The sequence below is a fragment of the Crinia signifera genome, chromosome 9 (assembly GCF_055691185.1).
Source record: "Crinia signifera chromosome 9, ASM5569118v1, whole genome shotgun sequence".
Classification (NCBI taxonomy): domain Eukaryota; kingdom Metazoa; phylum Chordata; class Amphibia; order Anura; family Myobatrachidae; genus Crinia; species Crinia signifera.
Genome location: NC_139225.1, coordinates 57,083,561 through 57,109,878, shown reverse-complemented (window position 1 = coordinate 57,109,878; position 26,318 = coordinate 57,083,561). Strand labels below are relative to the sequence as shown.

Here is a 26,318-nt window from a genome sequence, read left to right as displayed (position 1 = left end):
CTCGCACTATGCAACGTTCTGGTCAAATCCTCGCCGTCACAGGACGGCGAGAATTCCCCAAAACAGCGAGACCCGCGGCTGCTGCAGAAAACTCGCAGTTTTTACCCGCGGGTCTCGCAGCTTCTGGAGCCGCATCCGCCAATTCCCCCTCGCTCAAAAAACGGAGCGAGGGGGAATTGGCGGATGCGGAGGCTGTGTTGAATGCTGTCAGGGTGAGTGGTGACAGCGAGCAGGAAGACCTGCTCGCTGTCACCACTCGCAAACAGCATTGAATACATACCAGTGTCTGCAGTTGCTGCTGGAAGGTAAGCAGTGGTGGCTCCTGCCTTTAGACTTAAGGGGGGCTGCAATTTCCTGGGTACTTCTCGTTGCAAACAGTCATTAATTATTTGCAGGTTATTAGTTTGATTTGCGCTGTACTAGTGTTTGTATGCATTTACTGTAAATAAATGATGAACTCATATGCACACAAACACAGTTACAGAGCAAAATACACACTTTTAATAACTGTAATATTAATTAGTACACAAAATGACACACAAATATTATTATTAAAAAAAAAAAAAATTCCATGCACCTCTCTGGTGCAATGCATACCTTCCTTCAGCTGCATCACATTGAGTGACTCCCTAAAGTCTGGGCATGCTCACTGCAGAGAATTGCTTCTGGGCTGCAGCCCATAGAAGCACTGTAGCTCTGCCGATTTGCACAGAATGGCTTCCTGTTGGAAGCTATTGCTGTCATTGCTCCATGTACTGGCAGACCAAGAGAGGGAGGAGTTTCCAGCTCTGTGTATGATGAGTAGTAGCAGCTTCTAACAGGAATCTACTACATGCTGCCCACAGGGTTGGTCTGTTTCTGTGTCTGCCCTGCTGCTTTATGGAACCTGGTGAGAGGAGGTTACCAGCGTGTCAGAGACACAGACAGCCAGAACCAGAGCTCCGAAGGTAGGGGAGGGTGCCTGCAGGGGGAAGCACCAGAGCTCTGGTGCTGTCTGTCTGTGTCTCTGGTGTTGTGATTTTACTGGAGGGGCTGCAGTCCTTCAGCCCTATAGCAGGAGCCGCCACTGAAGGCAAGTATATCTACAACTACTATTTCCCCTCTTTTCTGTGCCAGGCTCTTGCATATGCCAACCTCTTTGCCATTTTCCACCCTATACTAAACCCTTTGCATTTTTCCTATGCCAGCCCCCTGCCTTTTCCAGGCATATATAATTAGTTGAATGTATTTACACAAATAGAGACACACCCGTGAGCAGACCACCCAAACAGAACACTGGTCACCCCCCACATTATTAGGTGCTGGCCACAACCCCTATTATTGTGCATAATAGGCCCTTGATCATTTTCAGCTCCAGGCCCATTTAGACATTAATCTGGCACTGCAGTGAGGGCGTACCCGTACTCACGGTGTAAGGCGCTGGATGACTCCTATCTGGGTATTTTCTAAATTTAGCCACTTTGATTTAAAGATACAATCTATTTATTTGAACAATATCTATAAAGTGCGGTATTGATCCATAAACATAAAGGGATACACACTATAGCAATACAAATAAAGACCCTTTTCTGGATCAGGGTGCGCCGCGGCCCCCTGGGATAATGCCACCACAGCCTGGCAGCAGCATGTCTTTTTGTGTGTGTGAGCGGGGCAGTGTGTATGAAGCTTGCTGGCAGGGGAGGGTATACCCAGAGTCAGTCGGCGGATCGGGTGCAGCAGATGCAAAGCGGGGAGGCACTATGCTGAAGAGGCGCTCTCCCCGCTATGCATCCCTGCTGCCGCTTTGCCTGTCAAGCTGTATGACAGGCAGCAGCACAAGTGGCATGAAGCTGTAGCCACGGCCTGCAATCACAGCACTGAGGCCATGCTTAATCACGGTGGTAGCACTGAGCTGTGCTTTAGTGGCAGCTCAGCTCAACACAGCCTGTTATGGCCACATTTGCACGGCTCTGTCCCTTACCTCCCACTCCCAGCTCTGCAGTCCGGCTGATAGCCTGAATGACAGCAGTGGCAGCCAATCAGCTGCCATCAAATCCAGCCCCTCATTTTTTGATGACCGGCTCTGGCATTAGGTACTGTACCGGCAGCTTATGCAGTTTGTTTATTTTTGTTACAGTATTATTGTTTCAGTTATTTTATATAGCACACACATATTCCGCAGCGCTTTACAGAGAATATTCACATCAGTCTCTGCCCCAGTGGAGCTTACAATCTATATTCCCTACTGCATGTATATGCACACACAGACATTCTAGGGTTAATTTTTATTGGGAGCCAATTAACCTACCAGTATATTTTTGGAATGTGGGAGGAAACCGGAGTAAATCCATGCAAGCATGGGGAGAATATGCAAACTGTGCACAGTTAGGGCCACAGTATGTACAGCATTAATACTGTGGGCATCATGTATAGAATTACTACTGTGGGTGTTACTACTACTACTGTGGGAATTATGTGCAGCATTACTACTACTACTGTGGGCTTCATGTATGACATTACTACTGTGGGCGTTACAACTACTGCTGTGGCCTTTATGTGTAAGGGGCAATAATACTGTGGGCATAATATGCAGCACTACTACTATGGCCATTATGTGTGGCACTACTACTGTGGCCATTATGGGTAAGGGGCATTACTACTGTGGGCATAATATGCAGCACTACCACTGTGTACGTTATGTGCGGCACTACTACTGTGGTCGTTATGGGTAAGGGGCATTACTACCATGGGCATAATATGCGGCATTACTACTGTGGACGTTGTGTGTCAATACTACTGGAGTCAGCCGACGGGGGTTCAGGTGCGAGCAGGCTGGAGTGGCCAAGGAGTGCGCTAGGCAAGGGTCCTGACAGCTGACACAGAGGAGCTGGCTGAGACAGTGAGTAAAAAATGTATATGTCATATGAGAGATGCTGCATAAGGAAATCTATAGGAGGGAGGTGCCTGATATAAGTGACTTATTTATTTATTATTTATATACAGTTTCTTATATAGCGCAGCAGATTCCATTGCGCTTTACAATAGTAGACCGTGATAAAACAAACTGGGTAACAACAGACAGACTTGAAGGTTAGAGGGCCCTGCTGCAAGCTCACAATCTATAGGGATATAGGAGGGAAACACAAGGACAGGCATCAGTAATAGCATAGCAGTCCCACCAAGTTACAAGTCCAGAAGGGAAGCTATATAATACATAAGTGCCTCAGAAGGTTATGCGTGTAGAACTTAAATATGATAGGCTTGCCTGAAGAGGTAAGGAAATTTTTTATCAAATGATAAAGGAACTAGGCGCTGGTATGAGTTTCCTCTTTTGCACAAGGAACTGCTGCTTGGATAAGGTCTATAGTGGACCTTAAAGGGAACAATACACAATATATACACAAGGAAGCCTGAAGAGGTGAGTTTTCAGGGAACGCTTGAAAGTTTGGAGGCTAGTAGAGAGTCTTATTGTGCGTGGAAGGGCATTCCATAGGATGGGAGCAGCCCGATGAAAGTCCTGTAATAGTGAATGGGAGCTAGTGATCCCTGCAGAAGAGAGACCCAGATGTTGTGCAGAGCGGAGTGGTTGAGATGAGAGATATTTTGTGATAAGTAAAGAGATATATGCTGGTGCAGTATGGTTAATAGCTTTATATGCGAGTAGGAGGGTTTTATATTAAATACGGTAAGATACAGGCAACCAATGAAGGGACTGGCAGAGCGGATCAGCAGACGATGAGTGTCTTGCAAGGAAGATCAGCCTAGCAGCAGCAGCATTTAAAATGGATTGCAGTGGTGACAGTCTGTTCTTGGGAAGACCAGTTGGGAGACTATTGCAATAATGAATGCGGGATATAATGAGTGCATGGATAAGAGATTTGGTAGGGTCTTGTGTGAGATAGGGTCGTATTTTGGATATGTTTTTTAGATGCATAGAACATGATTTTGAGACAGATTGAATGTGGGGAAGAAAGGACAGTCAAGGATGACCCATAAGCAACGAGCTTGTGGGGTAGGGTAGATTGTCGAGTTGTCAACAGCGATGGAGATGTCAGGATGGTAACTGTTCTTAGTTGGCGGGAATATAAGTAATTCCGTTTTGGAAATATTGAGTTTGAGTTGGCGACAAGACATCCAAGATGAGATGGCAGAGAGACATTCAAGGACCACTGGTGACAACTCTGGGGTTGATAGATAGATTTGAGTATCATCCGCATATAAGTGATACTGAAATCCGAAAGCTGATTAGTTTGTCATATATACTTATACCCATTTCACACTGAACAGCAAATGACCATGTTAAAAATTTTCAACACAGTAATTTGCTGAATAATCGGGCCTACACATAGGGTGATTTTGACTTCAGGCCATTTTTTAAGCGATCTCACTAGATTGGTTAGAAAATGCCCCTACATCGCTACATGTCTAGGGGCCATAGCGGAGAACACTGGCCCTGACAGATCGCTCAGCACACAGTGCTGACACATCGCTGTGTGCTAAGCGATCATGCTGAAAAAAGGACTGTTCGTTAAATATTTTGGCTTAAGGGTGCCTTGAAAAAGTGATGGAGACTCAAAGGGTGCTTGGACTGAAAAAGTTTGGGAACCACTGAGCTAGTGGATCTTACCTTAGCTCTCCTTGATGTTAGTATGGTGAAAAAGTCCCTTATAAAACCAACATGTTTTGGGAAAACTATTCCCTTCCTCAGGGTTTGTGCAGAGTGGCTTACATATGGGTGGGGGTATTTATAACAAAATGTTCTGAGCATTCGCCAATTCCCTCTTTGCCTGTGCCTCTGGGTTTCTGTACTCATGTCCTACATATGCACCACTATATCAAGTCTCCCCAGTTCCGTTATCCATCAGCAACTACAGACCCACTTTGGTCACAGCTAGGAACACAGAGCCCCAAGACCTGATGCATATACAGTTTAAAATAGGAGGTTCAACAATAGTCACCACAGCAAGTGAATTCAGCAAGTCCCAGGTGGCCACACATGTATGTGAAAACGAGCGGTTCCTGGAGCTGGACAGATCGGGAGACGATTTCACAGTCACTACTGGAAATCATGCAAAATGCGTTTCATCACACCAGACTTCATCAGGGGGTGTTAACTTGTTCACCAAATGAAGTTTAAATAGCAGCCAGACTCATATAAGCGGGATGTAATTACTGCATCGCGGTATAAATTAACTAAAATTCACTGAGTTTGTTCACCAAATTCACCATGGCGACATATGTTGAACCTGCTATTTTAAACTTATCTTGCTGTTTGAGGGGACACATTGGTGGATTCTACACTTGCCATTGAATTCATACGAAACATTTCTTCTAAAACAGAAAAGTACATAAGATACCCATCACCATTTGATTGTACTGGAGATAAACTGTATTTAAAGGAACCGGTTCTAAAATGGATCCACTGTGATCATTTATTCTCATATTGTTTATACGTTGACCCCTGATTAAGTATTTTAAGCCTAAACGGGTTGGGGTTCGTCATGTGTCTATTACAACTGTAATGAATAAAATGAACAGATGTTGTATAATTTTATGTTTCTAATAAAAATATTTGGTTACCATATGGATGTATAACAACTGTCTTTCACCTTGGGAACTATCCCTTTGATCATTTATGTTTCCCAGGTGTCACGGAACTCCTGCACTATATTATGAGATTTTTAGAGCTCCTCAATGGAGCGACTTCTGCCAATGACAGCTTTCTACTGTTCCCATAGTGCTGGACATGCACATGGGTACTTAAGATGCCACCTGGTCTTATATATTAAAAGGCAATTATCACAGCCTCCTTTGAGGAGGTCACATTTCATTGTGATAGGAGGGATGGGAGATCACTGGATAAAACTCAATCTACTGGGTTCATCATCATAAGGAGATATCTAAAATTTGAGTTTGAAGTCAGCTTTTGTATGTTTTACAAGTTTTGGAATGGTTTAAAAAAGTCAATGTTCAACCTTTTGTCTTCCTAGCATTATACAATACTTTGCAGTACAATACACATAAACAACTCCCCCAACTTCTAGAACAATCTATACAGCAATTATTTTGTGATTTTAACAGCCGAACTTTAATAACTTTTTGGTGATTTAAGGCAATTCTGTATTATGCTTCTATGGCTGTAAGGGGACAGCACTTTCTGCTGAGATTTTTCACGTTTACTTACACGTAGATCAAAATTACATTCAAGGAAAAGTCCTATTGTATTTATTACTTAATCCAATAACCCAAAATAAGTATATATGGCGACTCTTGACCTGCTCCTTAGAATGAAGCGATATCTTGGATATCTTCACAATTATATATGACATTATATTAACATGCTCATGACTCCTTGGAAGGATCTTGATCCATATTGAAGAGGAGGTAGCAGGTTTCTAGTCTCTCTGGGCCCATCTTGTGTTCAAATTGTGGCTGAAGATCTTCAGGTGTCAGGCCCTTACGAAATGGCTGGAGATCTCATTGTATAGAGTCTGTCCAACATCACCTAGGGAAAAGAAAACATAAAGCACAAAGTATACTAAATAAAAAGTATTTATTTCCCAATACTTGGTTTGTTTCATGTTTCATATGTTCTTTGGACAGTGGATTATTCTTGGGGTTACTGAAGATAGATCTAGGGTCTGGAATCTTGTTAGAGGTGGCCAGAATGCAAGTCTGACAGAAAGCCCATACCAATTAATTCTATAAGTTGTATGCACTAACAAAAATATGACTACTGCTATAGTAAAATAATAGCAACTTGTGTGAATAATAAACAAATAAACAGATAAGTATAAATAAAGCAATCACTAGTTGACACTGCCAATGGCAAAAGAACACTAATACCCCTTTTTCACATCACAAACATGGGTCTGACCCACATGGGACCAACCCGGGATTGCGATCAAGCGCTTTCGCAAATTGAATCAATTCTCCTGCTGCGGAGGCATACAAGGGGATGTGCTTTCGTTACACATCCCCTTGCATGATACCGAGGGAAATCGGCGGTGGTGGGGGGTGGGCTTTCAGATGGGCGGCGTCTCAGGCACTCAGTAAGCTGTTATTCCTGGTTCCAAAAATATGGGGACCAAAGAAAAGTAGGGGTCTCCCGTATTTATGTAACCCGCACTGGGCTCCAACAGCCAGCAGTAAAGCTACAGCCGGGGGAGACTATTTAAACAAGCTGCCCCGACCAAAGAATCACCAGCGTGGCCGGTCAGCCCTGGCCGAGTTCTCTAGGGGAGTGGGGACCCCCCAATAAAGTGTTAAAAAATAGATTAAATAAAATAACATTGGGTTATGCTGGTGAACTTTAAGTCCCAGAAAGCCTCCCCCTCATGCAGAACTACAAGTCTCATTATGCGGGGCATTAAAGGTCCTGCTGGGATTTGTATTTCCACAGCAAGACCAATGTTAAAATAAAGACACGCACACTATTTACAGTCAAATTTAGTAACGTACATACATATTTACCTAACTTGACCGGTAGTTTCTGTCCAGTAAAAAATAGGGACCTGTAAAAAGAAAAGAAAAAAATTATACTTACCTAGTCTAGTGTAGAGTGGTCCTCTTGATTCCCTGCAGGCATCCAAGGGTTAAAATAAACAAACCGAGAAACGCGGACCCGCAAACATGGAGGAGCTGCATGTTTACACATGCAGCTCCTCCGTGAGACTAAGGAGCATCCCACTGATGTCCAGAGGATGTGCAGCTCCATAGACTTCTATGTTAAGAAGGGAGTCTATGGGCGGTTCTCAGCATAGGAGTCCATGTTATGAGTTTAACATAGACACCTATGATGGGAATCAGCAAATCACCCACTTTTGTGGGTGACTCCAGTTAACAGGATGATGAGCTGCAAACAGACAAAGTAAACGTGTAAACATGCAGCTCCTCATGTCCCTGTTTCTTGTTTTGTTTTTTTTTAATCCCTTGAATGCCTACAGGGAAAAAGGGGACAGATCTACACTGGACTAGGTAAGTATATATATTTTTCTTTTTACAGGTCCCTATTGGATTTTTTCAACTTGACAAGTGGACTGAGACTATGGGCCTTATTCTAGTTCACTCTTTCTGACAAAATCCTTCTTAGATGGACAAAACCATGTGCACTGCATGTGGGGCAGATGTTACTTGTGCAGAGAGAATTAGATTTGGGTGGGGTTTTACTTCAAAGTGAGATCTATATTGCAGTGTAAAAATAAAGCAGCCAGTATTTACCCTGCACAGAAACAAAATAACTCACCCAAATCTAATTCTCTCTGCACATTTTACAGCTGACACCCTGCAGTGCACATGGTTTTGTCCATCTAAGACGGATTTTGTCAGAAAGAGTGAACTAGAATAAGGCCCTATGTGTCAAGGTTGGTAAGTATGTATGTAGTATGTGTGTATGTTATTAAAGTTTTACTGTAAATGTTGTGCGTGTCTTTATTTTAACATTGGTCCTGCTGTGTAACTTCAAGTTCCTGCATGTGGGGGAGGCTTGCTGGGATTTAATCACCAGGAGAACCCAATGTTAGTTTATATATTTTTGACACATATATTATCAACCTGGCAACCACCACTTCAAACTTGGCGAAGGGACCCCAGCCAGGGCGGACTAGACACGGTAGTAAAGCTTTGGCCTGAGGAGCGTTTATAAATAGTCTCCCCCATTTGTAGCTTTACACCGCTGGCTGTTGAAGCCTGGTGCTGGTAACATAAATAAAGGGGACTCCTAATGTTTCTGTCCCCTGTATTTTTGGAACCAGGACCAGTTCAAAAGCCCAGTGCTGGCTTTAAAATACAGGAAATACCTTATACTTTTTGTCCCCCCATATTTCTCAAACCAGTACGGTCTCAGTGCTGCTGGTAGAGTGACCGCACCATTATTTATTTTGCCAATTTTATCAAATTCGCCTGCCAGACCCAGGTCTACTTTTCTGGCATTTTTTGGTAATGTTTTGGGTGCAATTTGATAAAAAAAAGGGATTTTTGCAAGAACTTACCGTTCGAATCCCTTTCTCTGATATGGTCCTGGTGACACAGCTCAACATTGGGATGTAGGAGGGTCCGTAGGAGCCAGGCACCTATCCTAAAGCTTTTGGAGGGTAGGCTCCTCCCTTCTGCATCCCAGACTCCTCAGTTCAATCTTTCAAAGCCACTGGAATACATTAACTCAGTACAAACGCCTGCACATATTATATGCACAATTTCAAAATAACTTTTAACCATATATAACATGAAACATCATGAACCTGGCATACTTACTGAGCGTAAGGGAGGGATCGCTGTGTCACCAGGACCATATCAGAGAAAGGGATTCGAACGGTAAGTTCTTACAAAAATCCCTTTTTCTCTTTCAATGGTCCTGGTGACACAGCTCAACATTGGGACATTCCAGAGCCGGTCCTTTGGGTGGGTACGCTCAGGTCTGCAGCTCTCATCACTGCTCGCCCGAATGATGCGTCCTCCGACGCGAACTCATGGAACCTATAAAATTTGGCAAAAGTGTGAACAGATGACCAAGTGGCAGCCCTGCAAACCTGCTCAGCTGTGGCCCCATGTCGAACCGCCCAAGAGGTGGCGACTGACCTGGTGGTATGCGCATTAATCCTGGCCGGTACAGGCCTACCAACCTTAGTATATGCAAAAGCAATTACAGAACGCAACCACCTAGCAATGGTCTGCTTAGAAGCAGGCCAACCAATTTTGTGTACATCATACAAAACCAGCAAAGTATCAGTCTTCCTGACACCCTTTACTCTGTCCACATAAATGCGCAAGGCGCGCACAACATCCAAATTCCTCAATTTGTCCCTTTTCCTTGAACCCTCTGGGGGTTGAAACACAGGCAGAACTATCTCCTGATTTAGATGAAAAGCAGAGACTACTTTTGGTAAAAATTGGGGTACTGTCCGAAGGACAGCCCTATCATCATGAAATATAAGGAAGGGAGACTTGCAGGACAATGCTCCCAACTCCGATACTCTTTTTGCTGACGCCACCGCCAACAAAAATACCAGCTTCCATGTAAGGAATTTAAGGTCAGCCGACCTTAACGGCTCAAAAGGCGCCTTTTGAAGACACTCCAGAACCAGAGATAAATCCCATGGAGCTACTGGTTGCTTGTAGGGAGGTTTCAATCGAGAAACTCCCTGCAGGAAGGTCTGTACCTCCGGTAACAATGCTATCCTTCTTTGGAAATAAATTGACAAGGCCGAGATCTGCACTTTGAGTGACTGAAGGCTTAACCCAGATGAAAAGCGATCCTGTAAAAACTCCAGCAATTTAGCCAATCTAAATCGCGATGTGTGTGACTTCTGCCTTTCACACCACCTAATATAGGTCTTCCAGACCCTATAATAATTTGCAGAAGACACTGATTTTCTAGCTTTTATCATGGTGTTAACCACAGCCTCTGAGAACCCTTTGTTCTTCAAGATGGCGGTTTCAACAGCCAAGCCGTCAAATTTAGCCGAGCTGAATCCAGATGGTTGAACGGTCCTTGGTTTAGAAGGTCTGACCTCAGAGGAAGACGCCACGAGTCCACAGACAATCTCTGAAGCCTCGAGTACCAGGACCTCCTAGTGGCCCTCCAATCTAGGGCCACTAAAATCACCGGAATTGCCTGGGCCTGGATCTTTTTCAATACTCTTGCCAGCATTGGGACCGGCGGAAAGACATAAAGTAGATTCCCCTCCCAGGGGATGGTCATAGCATCCACTGCTTCGGCTAGTGGGTCTCTCGTCCTGGCATAAAACCTGGGCACCTGATGATTGAACCTTGATGCCATCAGGTCCACATCCGGAGTTCCCCATTTCAGTGTCATTTGAAGAAATACTTGTGGGTTCAGGCTCCATTCTCCTTCCAGCAGCTCCTCCCTGCTCAGGAAGTCGGCCTCTATATTCTCCACCCCTGGGATGAATATCGCTGACAACGCTGGAACATTCTGTTCCGCCCACAAGAAGATTCGGGACACCTCTCACATAGCCAGCTTTCTGCGTGTGCCTCCCTGGTGATTCAGGTACGCCATAGCTGTGGCATGGTCGGTCAGAATCCTTAAAGGGAGCCCCTGTAATCTTTCTCCTGCCAGAAATATCACCTTCCACACAGCCCTCAGTTTCAGGATATTGATCGGCAAGGCAGACTCCTCCGAGGTCCATAAGCCCTGCAGACGCAGGTCCAAGACTACTGCCCCCCAGCCCCTGAGACTGGCGTCGGTAGTGACTACCAGCCAGCTCCAGGACTACAGAGACCGACCCCACTGAAGGGAATCCACCGCCATCCACCATTTCAGGGAAGACCAAGTTTCTGGAGACAACACTATGTGTTCTGACTTCATGGTCTGAGTATTCCCCGACCAGGCTGTCAGAATGTTCCACTGGAACACTCGAGAGTGGAACCTGGCGAACTGTAATGTCTCGAAAGACGCCACCATCTTCCCCAGCAGCTTGAGACACCTCCAAACTGATGTGCTCTGAGACCCGAGGATCTCCTGGACCAAGGCAGCCAGGTCCCTGGCCTTTGCCTCTGGTAGGAATACCCGATGTAGATGGGTATCCAGAACAACTCCCAGGAACTGGAGTCTCTGTGACGGCACCAACTGAGACTTTTGTAAATTTAAAAGCCAACCGTGAGCCTGCAAAAACCCGATGGCTTCTGCCAAGTGACTCTTTAGCTTTTCTGCTGACTCCGCTTCGAACAGCAGGTCGTCCAAATATGGAATCACAGTGATTCCCCTCAGCCGAAGCACCGCCGCCATTACTGACATTATCTTGGTGAATACCCTTGGCGCTGTAGCCAGACCGAAGGGCAACGCCTGGAATTGCAAATGCTGGTCTCCTATCGCAAACCTCAATAGAGCCTGATGTTCTGGATGGATAGGAACATGAAGGTATGCGTCCTGGACATCCATGGACGCCAAAAATTCTCCCTGGTCCAGGCTTAGCAGCACAGACCGTAGAGACTCCATTTTGAAATGGTCTACCCACAGATGGATATTTAATGACTTTAAATTTAGAATCGGTCTGAAAGACCCGTCTGGTTTGGGCACCAGAAACAGAGTGGAATAAAAGCCTTTTTTCCACTCCGCTCTGGGGACCGAGATCACTACACCCTTCTCTAAAAGAGAATGAGCCGCTCCCAAGAGAGCCGCACGGAGCCGAGCCTCCTTTGGTAGTGGTGTAGGAATGAATCTTCTCGGAGGAAGTCCTTTGAAGGGAATTTTGTAACCCTGGTATATAATGTCTAATACCCAGGAATCCCGGTCTAACAATGCCCATGCGTCCCTGAACTGTGTCAGACGCCCCCCCACCTTCACCACCGCCGGGCAAATCCCCCGGTAGTCATGCGGCGGGCTTGTCCTCTCCTTTGGTGTTTGGTTTCTTATGAAAGGGACCGAATTTAGACTTTGGGGCCTTGCCCCTGGAGGACGGAAACTTTCCCCTAAAGGACTGTCCTCGAAAGGATGCACCTCCTCTAGGGGAGGGCCGAAAGGACGGCCTAAAAGCAGAAAACCTTGATGTCTGCTTGGCTGCAGGGGCTGGCAGGAAGGTACTTTTGCCACCCGTGGCCTGCTTAATAATCTCTTCCAGTTCTGAACCAAACAACAGCTTTCCTTTAAAAGCTAATGCCTCTAAGGCCTTCTTAGACTCGTTATCTGCCTCCCAAGCTTTAAGCCAGAGCACTCTCCTGGCACTGACGGACACTGTGGAAACTCTGGCAGCCATTTTGAGAGCTTCCTCCTCAGCCTCAAGCACATACTCTGCAGCTGCTTTAAGCTTCTCCGCAAGCAACAACACACAAGGGTCAGCATGTAAAATAGTGCACAGGTCATTGGCCCACACAATCATGGCCTTAGAGACCCAGGCTGAAGCAATCAGAGGGCGTAGTGTGTAGCCCACCCCTTCAAAAATTGCCTTGAGGTTACCCTCCAGCTTCTTATCTACGGGGTCCTTAAAGGCTGCTCCCCCCTGCACTGGTAGCACAGTGGCTTTTGACAAACGTGCCACAGAAGCATCTACCACTGAAACTTTCTCCCAGAGATCTGCATGAGCCTCAGGCATGGGGTATAAACTTAAAAATCTCTTTGGCATCTGCAGCCTTTTATCGGGCGTTTTCCAAGCCCCTTCCAATAAATCCTGTAACCCTTCATCTGCAGGGAAGGTAACAGCTTCCTTACGCTGCCGTTTAAACACACCTTTTGCAGGAGTTTTATCTTCCACAGACAAATTCAAAGCCTGTTTTACAGCAGTAATCAAATCCTCCACCCCTGCGGCCGAGGAATCCTCAGAATCATCACCCTGCTCCCAGGGAATGTCTGCATATTCTCCCTCCTCTTCAGCAACAAGTAAAGGCACTGAGTAAGACCTTTTAGGGGTCCCCACAGCATCAACATCTATTTTGTCTAGTAATTCACTAAACCTGCTAATCCCCTTAGCAGTATCCTGCATGACCTGAAGAAAGCCAGGATCTGCTTGGGTCAGGGGCAAGGAGCCAGAGGACTGCTGAGATGATGACATAGGTCTCTGAGAATCTACCAAGACATCACTCTGTCTGTCCAGCAATTGCACTAAAGCATTCACAGACCTGCCCAGGGCACTGGCCCACGCAGGCTCCAATTGCTCTACCCTCTGGGGTTCACTCCCCATGGGTCTCACAGCAGCACAAGTAATACACAAGCCCCCCTTGGCCATCTGCTCAGGGACAAATTTCAGTGTACAAACACTGCAAGCGCTCAATGTATTAAGGGCTCCCTCCCCCAAAACCACAGACTGTTGCTCAGACATGATGTAAAATAACACAGTCACAGCGCATTCACTGTACAGGCGTTTATACCGAGCCAATGCACCCAGTCACTTATCTGTCTGATGGTTTCAGATGTGGGGAAAACGATGCCCAGGAAATCCAAACACTCTGCCAGGATCTGTCAGCCAGCTCAGCTCCACTGCAAGCGTTCCGAATGGCGCCAAAACAGAGTGAGGGAAGAGACCAAGTCCCTGCTGCTGCGGGGTCCGTGACTTTTGGCGCCAACCACCCCCAGACAGCCGCTCCCATTGCAGGATCTCCTAGTTCCAGTATCTCCCCCTCAGCTGGGGATCACTTGGAACATGCCTGTAACACACTGCTGTCCTCTCATATAGGAGCTCAGTGTGTAAGCTCCGCAGAAAATGGCCGCCACCATCAGGGAGCGCCTGTCCCCCATGATCCCCACCTAGCGTGAAGCCGGTTTCAGAGCGCTCCGGAGCCCAGGCAGCTTCTTAAAAGAAGCTGTAAGCGCTGCACAGGGAGGCCAGCGTCTCCCCTGTGCACAGCGAGCTGACAGGACGCGCTTCTGTCAGCTCCTGCTGCGCTGGCAGTGTGAGGATTCAGTGAGAATCCTCACACTGTGCCTACCTAGCTAGTGTAAAAGTTAATAAAATAATAAAAACCCTAACTAACTCTAATCCTTCAGCTGCTCCGGCAGCCCTTTAGAATAGCACCCACTCCAGTGGGCACCTAACACGAACTGAGGAGTCTGGGATGCAGAAGGGAGGAGCCTACCCTCCAAAAGCTTTAGGATAGGTGCCTGGCTCCTAAGGACCCTCCTACATCCCAATGTTGAGCTGTGTCACCAGGACCATTGAAAGAGAAAAAAAAACCTATACAGTATTACGTTTACAATTTCTATATTTTTAATAGGGAAACATGAGGGTCCTTCTGAGCGATATCTTTTTCTTTCTGGTCTAGTGTGTAGGGGGCTTTAAATGAATATATTTCAGTTTCTCACATTCATTTACAGGACAGCATTATGTTCCAATATAGCAATAAGTAATAAATGAAGTGTAGTGGCCCTTTAAATTATATACAGATTTCAGCTCTGAGCCATTACATTTTCATGGTGCCCAAACACCTTCTGCTTGATATCAAGGTCTAGAACATCATTCATACCTAAACACTGCTGGCGTATGGTCTTAAGCGCTTCAGACAAAGAGTTGGCATCTTGGTCTTGATGGTCATCTTGGAAGGTTTCATTATCAGCAGACACATCCATTGCTGACTTGGCATGACTCACAACCAGCTCCAGAGTGTTTCCTTCAACCTCCTCAAAATCATCAGAGTAATCTTGCACTTCTTCATCACCAGAACCTAGACATGATACAGACAACTGCATCACAATCTCAGAGAGTGACCATAAGCAACACTGGGGCAGATGTATTAAGCCTTAACAAGAGAGAAATGCAAGGGTGAAAAAGAAAGATAAACGTCCAGCCAATCACCTGACTTTTTTCAAATACTGTAACATGGCAGTTGGCAGGTGATTGGCTGGACGTTTATCTCTCTTTATCACCCTTGCATTTATCTCTTGTTAAGGCTTAATACATCTGCCCCAGTGTGTTCTCAGAAGCTAGTGTTCAGGCTCATTATTTTCAGGGGATCAAGGTGCACTGGAGTGAAATAAAACAGTAAACATCAGGTTTTATACAACTACCTGTATCACTTGCTCTTTTCAGCCCCAAAATGGTCCATATCGACCGAGTCTAGTTGTACTATCTGACTTTTAAAGCAACCTATACGTGGCCTTTGCAGTGGACCAACTGAAGACTTAAATTCCCAAATTACTGGTTGTAATATTCAAAAGGTTGGTCTGGGTTTTCTTACCATAATAGAGAAAATAAATAACAAACAAATAGCCCCTACCTCCCATTCTATACCCATTCTATAATATTAGCCCTGTCCATTCTATAGACTATTATATGCACCCTGCCCCTTTTATCTGGACTGCTGCCTCTGCCGTGCTGACTCCTATGGAGTCTGGGTAAGTTGTGTGTACTGCCAGTGTGTTTGGGGGAGAGATGGTCGAGGAGAGGTGTGTGTGTGTGTGTGTGTGTGTGTGTGTATGTGGGGGGGGGGGGGGGGTTGGTTGATTGCTGTGTGTGATAAAGGGTTGTCAGCAGTAGTGGATGGGGCAGCAAGACATGTCCCCTCTTTCATTTTCAGGCATTTTATTTCTCTTTTTTGCACTGGCGTGGAGTTCCACCTCCTTCCTCTGCAGGCCCGCTGCTTGTTAATGTGAGGCTGTCTCCCTGCATAGCTGTAACTTCTCCGGGAGACCGGAATCACTTTACCACCAGAGCCAGCTGCAGGCACTCATCTCCTTTAGAGAAGTCCATAGTGTAGAGAGTGTAAAGACAGGGTTATGGGTGTAGAGGGGTCAGTATTGTAGTGGCGGGTATAGAGGGGCCAGAATTGTAGTGGTGGGTATAGAGAGGTCATTAGTCTACAGCAGACGTGGCCAAACCTGTACTGAAGATCTACCAACAGTTCATGTTTTTCAGGCAACCTGTGGATCTATAGTAGGAATGAATGCAGCAGGTTTGCAAATGTGACAGTTAGTAAAGACTACAGCTGTGCAGCAGCCGAAACCACATTTGGTAGTTCTGCTCTAACCTCATGAAAGAACAAGTAGTTAGTTTTATATGACAAGGCTCCCAACTCTGATATTCGTCTAGCGCTGATCCCAGATGTAGGCCCAAATCCAGCCCTGTCTGCAGAAACCTCAGGAAATGGTCCAGCTTAAAATCTGGACCATTTCCTTCTCATATCAAGATACATATCTACTCCAGACACGATAATAGTGTGACAAAGTAACGGTCTTCCTCGTCTGGGTCATGGTGGAAATCACTGTTGAATCCATTCCATTCTGAGTTAGGATCTGCCGCTCAACCTCCAGGCCATTACATGAAGCCACCCTAAGTCCTGGTAAACGAACTGGTTTTGCTAGAGCAGAACTTTTCTTAGCGACAGGGGCCACGGATCTTCGACCATCATGTCCAAGAAATCCGCATAACACTCCCTTCGAGGCCACAGAATTGCCTCTACTGCTTGGCTTCTTATTCTTTTTAGCACCCTTGGTACTACAGGGTTGGAGGAAACAGGTACACCAGGGGATAAGACCATCGTGTCGTCAGGGCATCCACAGCCTCCACCTGAGGATCCCTGGTTCTTGAGAAGTAGCGATCGAGTTTCTTGTTGAGCCTGGACGCCATCAAATCGATCTGTGGCCGGCCCCACAGATTCACAATCTGTTCGAAGACCTGACTGTTTAGGCCCCATTCACCAAGAAGTAAGTTGTTATGACTGAGCAAATCCACTTCCCAGTTGTCTACACCAGGGATAAATATGGCTGAGACTGCCATATCATTCTGCTCTGTCCAACTGTCTTTGCATTCTCCAACTAGACTTGTATTCCTTGATGATGAAGCAAAGAAGAGGCCTGAAGCAGAGCATTGTATACCGCTCTCAATTCCAAAATGTTCCACTTGCCTTGAAATTGAACCCCTTGGGTTACTGCCCCCCATTTCATCAGACTGGTATTCTGTCATAAGAAAGACCCAATTTGGGATTCCTAAACTGCATCCCATCAGGAGACTTGGTGAGTGCAGCCACCACAGGAGTGATATACTCACCTGAGGAGACAGACGGATGACCTTTTGCTCAAGAGATCCAGTTGAAAAGTTCTTGTATGGAACTTTCCATACTGAAATGCCTCAAAGAGGACACCATCTTGCCTAGCAACTGGACACATAGATGGGCAGTTACCTGGTGTGGACGGAGAACCACCATGACCATAGTTTGAAGATCTTTGACCCACACAGGGGGCAAGAACACTTTCTTTTGTACAGTGTCCAGGATCATACAAAGGAACTGTAGCCACTGGGATGGAGTCATCTGGGATTTCATAGATTTAAGACCCAACCATAGTCATGGGCAAGACGATTCATTGGAATGAGTTGAGCAGCACGGCTCAACTCAATGAAGTGTGTTGAGACAGTGACTCGGCTCTCGAGTCACTACTCATATGTAATTACAGGCACAGGGAAACAGTGCAGGGCTCACAGCACACTCAGGGACTTGCAGAGTCTCTGTCCCTCAGTGTGTGCTGTGTGCCGGCAGACAGGAAGTTAGTCAGTGGCTGGGCTCATGAGTAGTGTGGAATTGCAGGCACAGGGAGACAGTGCACGGCTCCCAGCATAGACTTAACTTGGACTCAGCTGTTACTGCACTCTCCTTGCTACTGCAGAGCCTGACAATTCAGAGAGGAGGGGCTGAGCTTACTATGCTATAATGCTGCTGCTGCTGTCTCGGCTCTTGCCACAGTGACTAACTCAAATCATGTATTCAGCTTAATGGTTTGAGTCACTGAGTCGAGGCAGCGATTCACTAGCCATCTCTACCCAACCATGGTGTGACAGAACCTGAATTGTGAGGTTGAGCACCTCCACAAACCGTCATCACCTTTGTGAATATGCGTGGAGTCGTGGACAGTCCAAATGGTAATGCCTGGAACTGGTAATGTTCGCCCAAGACTGCGAATCTCAGGTAAGCCTGATGAGGAGACCAAATGGGAATGTACAGGTAAGCATCCTTCACATCTAACGGCGCTAAGAATTCTCCTTCTTCCAATCCCGATATCACCACTTTGAGTGATTACTTCTTGAATTTGAATACCCTTAAGTAAGGGCTCAGAGACTTCAAATTCAGTATATGCCGCACCGAGCCACCCGGCTTTGGTACCACAAACAAGTTGGAATAATAGCCCTGACCCCGTTTATTGGAGTGGGACTGGCACAATCACCTGTGATTTTACCAACTTTAGTATGGCCTGACTCAGGACAATTTGAGCTTCCACCACTGCTAGCAACCCCGGCCGGAAGAAGTGTTGAGGTGGAGGTCTCTCAAACTCCAGCCTGTAACCGTAAGAAAGAAGATCCCTGACCCAGGAATCCAGGTACAAGGCCCCCACACATGGCTGAAGTGCAACAAGCATGCCCTCACCTCAGGATTGTCCTGGAGAGATGGAACACCGTCATACTGAGGGTTTTGAAGCAGCGGTGGCGGTTATGTGATCTTGAGCTCCCGCCGCTGCCGGAAGTATGAACTTTCCTCTGGGGCCCCTGTTAGCATTGGATGCACCTCAAGCTCTAGACCGGGATCTGAGAGCACAAAAGGACTTCTGAGATAGTCCCACAAAGGGACGCCGAACCTGTGGATTCCCTGTAAGCAGGAATGTAGACTTCCCAGCTGTCCAGAAGGGAATAGATTATATGCTAGACACTATGCTGAATCTGCATCCGCAGTCCACTGTCGCAGCCATAAGGCCGACACTGCCATAGCAGAGTTTCACGCACTTGTAGCGCCCAACTCCTTTTGCGCCTCACAAAGAACCTTGGTAATGTCCTGTATGTGTTGCAGCATTTCATCAATCTGCGCCACACACGTCGCCTATAATACCTTCTTGCAGCTGAGAAGCTCAGGTATACATAGCTTTAGCCATCCAGCAACTAGCCAGAAATGGCCACTGTGACACCCCACTGGCCGAATACATGGCCTTAAGTGTATCTTCTATTGTTTTGTCCCCAGAGTCTTTTAAGAAAGATGCCCAGGGTACTGGAAGCTTAGAGGGTCGTGAGACAGAGGCATCCACCACCGGTGGCTCCTTCCATACCTTTCCCCCTGCCGGGTCAAAGGGAAAAGTAGATATAAATCTCTTTGAAACCTGAAATCTCTTTTCTGGATTCGCCCATGCAGCCTTAAATGTGTCCCCCAAATCCTCCTGCTCAGAAAAATAAATTTTGGCCCTTTTTTGTAACACAAAAAAAGGGGCCTCCCTCCCCGGGATCCGCCAGTGGAAGGTCTAAAACCTTCCTTATAGCCATAATCAAAGGCTAAGAGCCCTACAATAGGGACTGAGACTCTCCCCTAAGGGGTCTAACTACTCCTCGCCTTCTCTACCACCTCCTCATCAGAGTTCGAGGTGATGTTCGTAAAGCCGCGTTTACTGTATGTGGTTGCCACGGGGGTGGAGTTAAGGAATATGCTCTAGCTGAACCGAGAGATCCTGCTGTATTCTCTATGTGTGCTGCACATTTGCAGCAACCCGAGAGGACACATTTTCCAGCATAGCCTTCATTCTACTGGCCCAAGAAGGCTCCTGGGAATCCTCCTGGGAAATACCACTAAGCTGTAGTGACACACTGTTCACATGTAACCTGTGAGACAGACCATGGGGAAAATTTTGCGCTGCAAATCATGTATGTCAGTTTCTGCACCATGTTGGTAAATCCAATGCACACCCACACTTGCAAGCACACTGTATTGTGTATTATGTGTGACAGACTATGCCCAAACTGACACGTGTAGTAGGAGAACTCAGGGGAATAAAGGAGACCAGTACACCAAAATCTTAACTCCCAGATAGAGGAGTTGGTATGATACAAAAGGTCTATGAACACTTAAAAAGCTCTACCTCTATTCCCATTGTATTGAGACCCCAGTATCCCATATGGATGATTGAGAAATAGGCCCACACCCCTCAAAAGACCCCACCCCCCAATCAGCCACTGGTCAGCACCCTGTGGGTGGGGGGTGCCCTGCTTTGTAGTCAGCACCTGTGGGGCTTTAATACATATAATTATTTAAAACTGCCCCAAAATAACTGCATACAACCATCAAATTGAGCAATACTCACATTACATTTCCCCCTACATCTGAAATCCACAATTACTGTACTTTGAATGGCTTACCAACTTCCTCTGGGATATCTTCACTGGGAAATAGATGGCAAGTTTCTCCCTCTAGATCCTCCTCGACAGAAGAAAGACTGTCTTTGTCAAAGTCTTCAGAATAGTCAGATTTGTCACCAGTGCTTAATAGTTCGTCATGATCCCACAATTCACAGGAACTGACATCTGCTTTGTAGGAGGCTGGGGGTGCAGATTTAGACCTGAAGTCCACTTTTGACAATTCATGACAGCCCAGTGATGTTTTGTACCGATTTTCTGATGGACATATCTCTCGATTTTCATTCTTTTCCAAATTTTGCTTATACAGCTTATATTCATGTTTCTGTATAAACTGCTTCAAATGTCCCTGAACAAAACCTAAGCTTAGGATGCTGTTTGCACTAGGTCTAGATTCTGGACACTTATCTAGAATAGTTCTCACCAACAAATGTAGATCTGTGGTGAAGCAATCAGGCAATGGAAGATATTCCCCTTTAACTATTTTGTAGAAGAGGCTTATTAAGTTTGTTGCATCAAAAGTTGGCTTAAAGGCACACATCTCATAAAGTAAGCACCCAAGTGCCCAAATGTCTGATTTGGAGCTATATGGAATGTCTTGACACAGTTCCGGACTGAGGTAATATGGTGTCCCCACACATGTACTTGCCATGTCCATAGTACTGTTCATTACCTTGGAGATGCCGAAATCTCCAAGTCGAATCATGCCTTTTTTGGTTAAAAAGACATTAGAAGTCTTGATATCTCTGTGAAGAATTTTCATAGAATGAATGTGTTGGACAGCCATAGTCAACTGAATAAACCAGTCCATAATGACATCTTCTGAAAAGAAAACACCTTTCCTCTGTTTGATATGATCATCAAGTGTCCCTCCATCACAATAGTCTTGGACAATAAAAACATGGACATCCTCAGGGTCACAGAAATACTCGTGGCATATTACAACATTGGGGTGTGTAATCTTACTCAGGATAGTTGCTTCTTGAAGTATAGACTCCTTGGTTCTCAATCGTTTTGATTCATCTACCTTAATCTTTTTCACAGCATACATTTTCTTGGTCTCTTTATTCCTCATTAGATATACTTCAGCAGTAGCACCTCTTCCAATTTTTAATATCTTCTCATACTTGTCCATGTTATCTTCAAAACCTGAATTAAACAGAAAATATTGAGCAATCTTGTGTTGGACTAGAGAATTAACGACCTACCAGAAAATATCTACTTCCCTCTATTGTTAGTTTGAAATGAACGTGTTAGTTTTTGTACCAAGTACATTCTATAATCACAATAATACATTCTATGGAGATCAATTTGGAATTGTGCTCTGTATGCATAGAAAAGCCATATTTCTAGTAGGTACCAAACATCAACATGATTTGAATGTCAACATTAACATACCATTGACAGTTAGGTTGACAAATTTTAAAAAATCTAGGAGCCAGGGTGAAATTGTAGGAACCAGACACACTAAGGGTGCCCATACACGGTGCGATGTGCTACATCAGCGTGCGTTTTGAACTAGTTCTAAAAGTACATGCTGCACCTACTTTTTGTACCATGCGATGCACGGGAGAGCGCTTCACCTCGCATGGTAAAAAAAGTTGGCCCATTTATCGTATAATATTTGCAGCTGTATCCCAAAAAAACGTGTTAGCCTCTACGATCCCTGCTGAGATCCCTCCTGTCCGGCGCCAGAAGCATCTACCATAGCTTCTATGGGAATGTGATGCTCACCGATGTTTCAAGCCCAGATGTTTGAGCTGCCGCATGCCCTCTTGCATCCTAGTATTCCCTATGCCCTCTTGCGGCTTACTCTAACCCATGCCCTCTTGTGTACTAACGTTGCCCATGTCCCTTTATGGCACCTGTGATCTATTGTGTTCTACTGTTACCCACACACTTGTGTTCTATCGTGTTTTTTTTACAAGTGTAGAACATGCTCTCTTGCATCCTATTTTTATAGCCAATGCCCAGTTGTGTGTCTTAGTGTCGCCTGTGCCCCCTTGTGCCCTAGTGTCACCTGTGCCCCCATTTGATCCAGTGTGCCCCCTTGTGCCCTAATGTTGCCTATGCCCCCTTGTGTCCCAGTGTGCCCCCTTGTGTCCGGATCGCGGGCGCCGGGCTGGAAGCCATGCAGCTCCCGCTCATCCAGCAGCAAGAAGCGGTGGAACTGGTGGGGGGTGAATGGTGCCCCGGATGAGTGGAGGTGCGACTGCGGATCTGAGGAAAAGACCTGCAAGCCGATGGAAGAGTTCTGACAAGGGATGGTGGGGATGCTTATATGAGCAGTAGCTGCTGCCTACCTTGCTGTATAGGTACCGGTCCAGGTAGCCGGAGGGGCAGGGGAGTGGTGGCTCTGCGGGGACTCGGTGTCCGGCATCTGCATCAGGATGGTGCAGGACAGGAAAGGGCAGAGGTGAGAGGTCTCAGGCAGTGAATGAATTAACAAATCGCTGCCTGATTGGGTGGGGCGGCGCTGGGGATTTTTATTGGCTGTTCCAGCACCTCCTGCAGGACCCACTTAATGAGGTCCCTCACTGCTTTATAGCGAGGATAGCATTTTGCGATCACTGCCCACTACCAGATTCTGCTTCCTCCCTGCAAAAAAAAAAATCTGGTCGCTAGGAAGCAGAATCTCCCCCAGGATATGTCGAGCCCTGACCAGTGTTCTAGTCCCTGGGTAGCTTAGCTTCACCAAATAAATGTATATTTATTGTTTAAAATGTGTGTCACATAAAACAACTGTTGGAGACAAAACTACTTTGCTAGTTTACATTGATCAATTTGATGCGTGACATATGTACATCCATTCGCGTACAGCATCTGATAAAGTCTTTGTGTTCTAGACTTCAGGCTGTAATTGACTGCAAAGGATCTGCAACAAAGTATTAAAAAGTGAAAGTTTGATTTAGGATAGTTTAGTTTGTCCCATTACTTTTGGTCCCTTAAAAAGTGGGAGGCACATGCAGGTGTATACACGGCAACTCAGTGTCTGCGCCAAGCAATGCTGGTGCTTAGCACTGCCCAACATAAATAAGTCAAATGCGCATGCGCAAAAGAATCCTGAAATCCCAGGATTGGTGGCCCCAATCCTAAAATTTACAACTGGGATTGTCTCTACTGGTGATCAGATGTATAACAGGATTGGTGCTATTGAGTCCATTAACTGTATGCTCTTACAATTTGGTTTAACGCAGCCTAATTAAATCATGACTTTGGGGGTGAACTGCACCAGTTAACTCATCTTAAATGATGTGATAATCTGGTCACTTATGGTGCACATATACACAGGAGATATTGGATCTCATGGATTGCATGTGTACCCTGACGCGATACGCAGGCCTGCCGATCGACTCTCGCATCGCCAGATATTACTCCAGTGATTCACTGACAAGGCTAAAGTTCCTAGAACCTTATTCACGTCCGTTCGCACGTGACCGATGTTTTGTGTTTGTGCACGCACATTTCTGCGCATGTGCATGTGCTTGGTGCATGAGGCCACAGTGAACAGAACTCAACCTTGCGAGCGCTGGGCGGGGAGGGGGGGGGGATGGGTGGGACTGCTGATTAGCATATGGGAACACCCAGCATTTCATGGGCGTTTCCATGAGAACATTGGACGTTCTCATGCTACTGACTCCATGACGCGGGGGGCAGGCAGCTCACATCGCTGGATGTCAGCTGCCCGCCCACTTCTCCCCGAGAGTCCATGCATATGTAAGGTTGCTCAGAGCAACCTTACATATGCGTGCACCTTCCACATCTTTCGATGGTTAGCGACCATCGAAAGATGTGGGAGGTCCCAGTGGCATGCAAATAGTTGTTTTTGTCAAACATCCACTCGCAGCTATTGCGAATGTACGCGTGTTGCCTTGCGAATGGTGGGCCGTCGTACCACCATATGCAAGGTGGTATCTGGTTTACTCGGAAGAATGCAAATTCGCATCCGAGGGAAAGAACCAGAATAACCCCCCCTAGAGTAGCTTCTTACTTGCAGCCTCGAGATCCACTGGCGCAGTCAGTAAGGGGTATGGATAAAATCCGGAATCGGATAAGACACCGGAATGCCGGACTGGACATCAAACTCTGCATTCCGGAGCTTGTAGTATCCGGTCCGGGGGTGTCCTGTCCGGGGGTGCTCCATCTGATGAGGCTGCTCTCGCACCTGTCACCTGGGAGAGGAGAGGGGGGAGAATACTGCCTCACCGCATGGTCCGGGGGTGTAATAAAAACTGGAACGTTCCAGACCACACGGGGAGGCTGTAATCTCCCCTTCCCCATGTCCCTGGTGTGAGCAATCACAGGCATCCCCCCGGACAAGACACCACCCGCATGGGACACCCCTCGGACCAGACACTATAAGCTCCGAAATGCAGAGTTTGATGTCTGGTCCGGCGTTCCGGTGTCTTATCCGGGTCCGGTTTTTACTTAGTCCCGTCAGTAAGGATTAGCAGCTATGTACAGCCATAGCCATGTATAGATGTATAGCCTGGTTATAACGACATTTTGGGGAGCTGAGAGTAGAGAACCGGGTCCATGTACTGGGCACCGCCAGAGACCCTTACTACGGTGCTAGGAAGTTACAGCAAATGCTCAGCAGCCCGAACATCCACAAACCACCGCCCAAGTCCCAGCTGTCGGGCACAGGAGTGGTGTGTGCGCTGCCCCGGGCATGCTGTCATTACACCCCAATACTACGTGTACCCACCTGTGCCCGGTGCTGCTGCCACCGCTGCTCCCGATCCCCTCGCTTCTTCCCCGCTTCTCACATAACAATAGCCGGGCCTCCTGCTGCTGCTGCTGCTGCCGCCGCTGTGTGTCGCTGGGCCGGGATCACGTTACACCTCCAGGCGGCCTCTGTTATGAGCCTCTGAGCTGTTTCCCATTGCCCTGGAAACCTGCGCCAAAGCCATGTTCCCGGGGTCAGCAGTGGCGCCACGGGCACTGTGAGTGACTGTGCCTATTATCTGACACAGGAGTGTCTGTGGTACTTCTCTATTAATAAAGGTGACTGCTCCTAATATAAAATAGTTACGCAGTCCACTGTGTGCAGCATATACTCATGAAGTCATACGCACCAATAGTATTTATATATTGTAGAATTACAGTGTTTTTGTAATTTATTTTTTTGTATTCAGGTGGCACTGAGAATCTGACGTCAGACTCATGCTCACAAACTCTGGTGGGAGGGGACAGGGTTCATGTCAAAGGTCACTGGTTCTGGTCATACTGGTGTCGTTTGATAGGTTGAGAGTAATTAGGTAGATATTCAATAAGTCAACCTCTATTGGTCAACATGCACAAGGGTTAAGGTGCCCATACACGTTACAATTATTGTATACAATATCGCATCTCATTGCATATCGGTTTTTCGATGAGATCAGATGAGATGAGATCTAGTACAAAAAGTATGTGCAGCACATACTTTTTGTACTAGATCTCTTCTTATCGCAAAACCGATATGCAATGAGATGCGATATTGTATACAATATTGTATACAATAATTGTAACGTGTATGGGCACCTTTAAGGCCCCCATACACTATGCGATTTTGGTCCGATTTCATCCGATTTCGTCACTTGGTGCCGATAATCGGATGAAATCGGTCCAAAATCGTATGTGTGTGATATCTGATCCGATCCGATGCGCGGTCCCGTGCGCATCGGACCGGATCAGGGAGGTCGGACGGTCTGTACATACGATCACGTCCGACCTCCCTGTATGCATATGCCTGCCACCTGACAGGCATATGCATGCAGACACCGGGCGGGCAGCGGGTCCCTGAGCACCGGC

General features: G+C 46.4%; 1 protein-coding gene across 1 annotated transcript; it reads right to left on the bottom strand.

Moving 5' to 3' along the window:
* Nucleotides 1-6,188: 6,188 nt before the first annotated feature.
* On the bottom strand, nt 6,189-25,655 carry LOC146035574 (serine/threonine-protein kinase Nek5-like). Its single transcript, XM_083159107.1, has 4 exons — nt 25,234-25,655; nt 20,529-21,674; nt 14,893-15,090; nt 6,189-6,484 (listed from the first exon to the last, which is right to left on the bottom strand). The coding sequence occupies exons 2-4, from the start codon at nt 21,658-21,660 to the stop codon at nt 6,429-6,431; spliced, it is 1,386 nt and encodes a 461-aa protein (XP_083015233.1). The 5' UTR covers nt 21,661-21,674; nt 25,234-25,655; the 3' UTR covers nt 6,189-6,428.
* Nucleotides 25,656-26,318: the final 663 nt, after the last annotated feature.

Bases quoted from the DNA above. Each gene is read 5' to 3' on its own strand.
- LOC146035574 (XM_083159107.1), bottom strand. From the start codon at position 21,660: ATGGACAAGTATGAGAAGATATTAAAAATTGGAAGAGGTGCTACTGCT. The intron at 15,091-20,528 runs GTAAGCCATTCA...TATCATGTCTAG, and splicing joins AGATATCCCAGAGGAAGTTG to GTTCTGGTGATGAAGAAGTG. The intron at 6,485-14,892 runs GTATGAATGATG...TCTTTTCCCTAG, and splicing joins CATACGCCAGCAGTGTTTAG to GTGATGTTGGACAGACTCTA.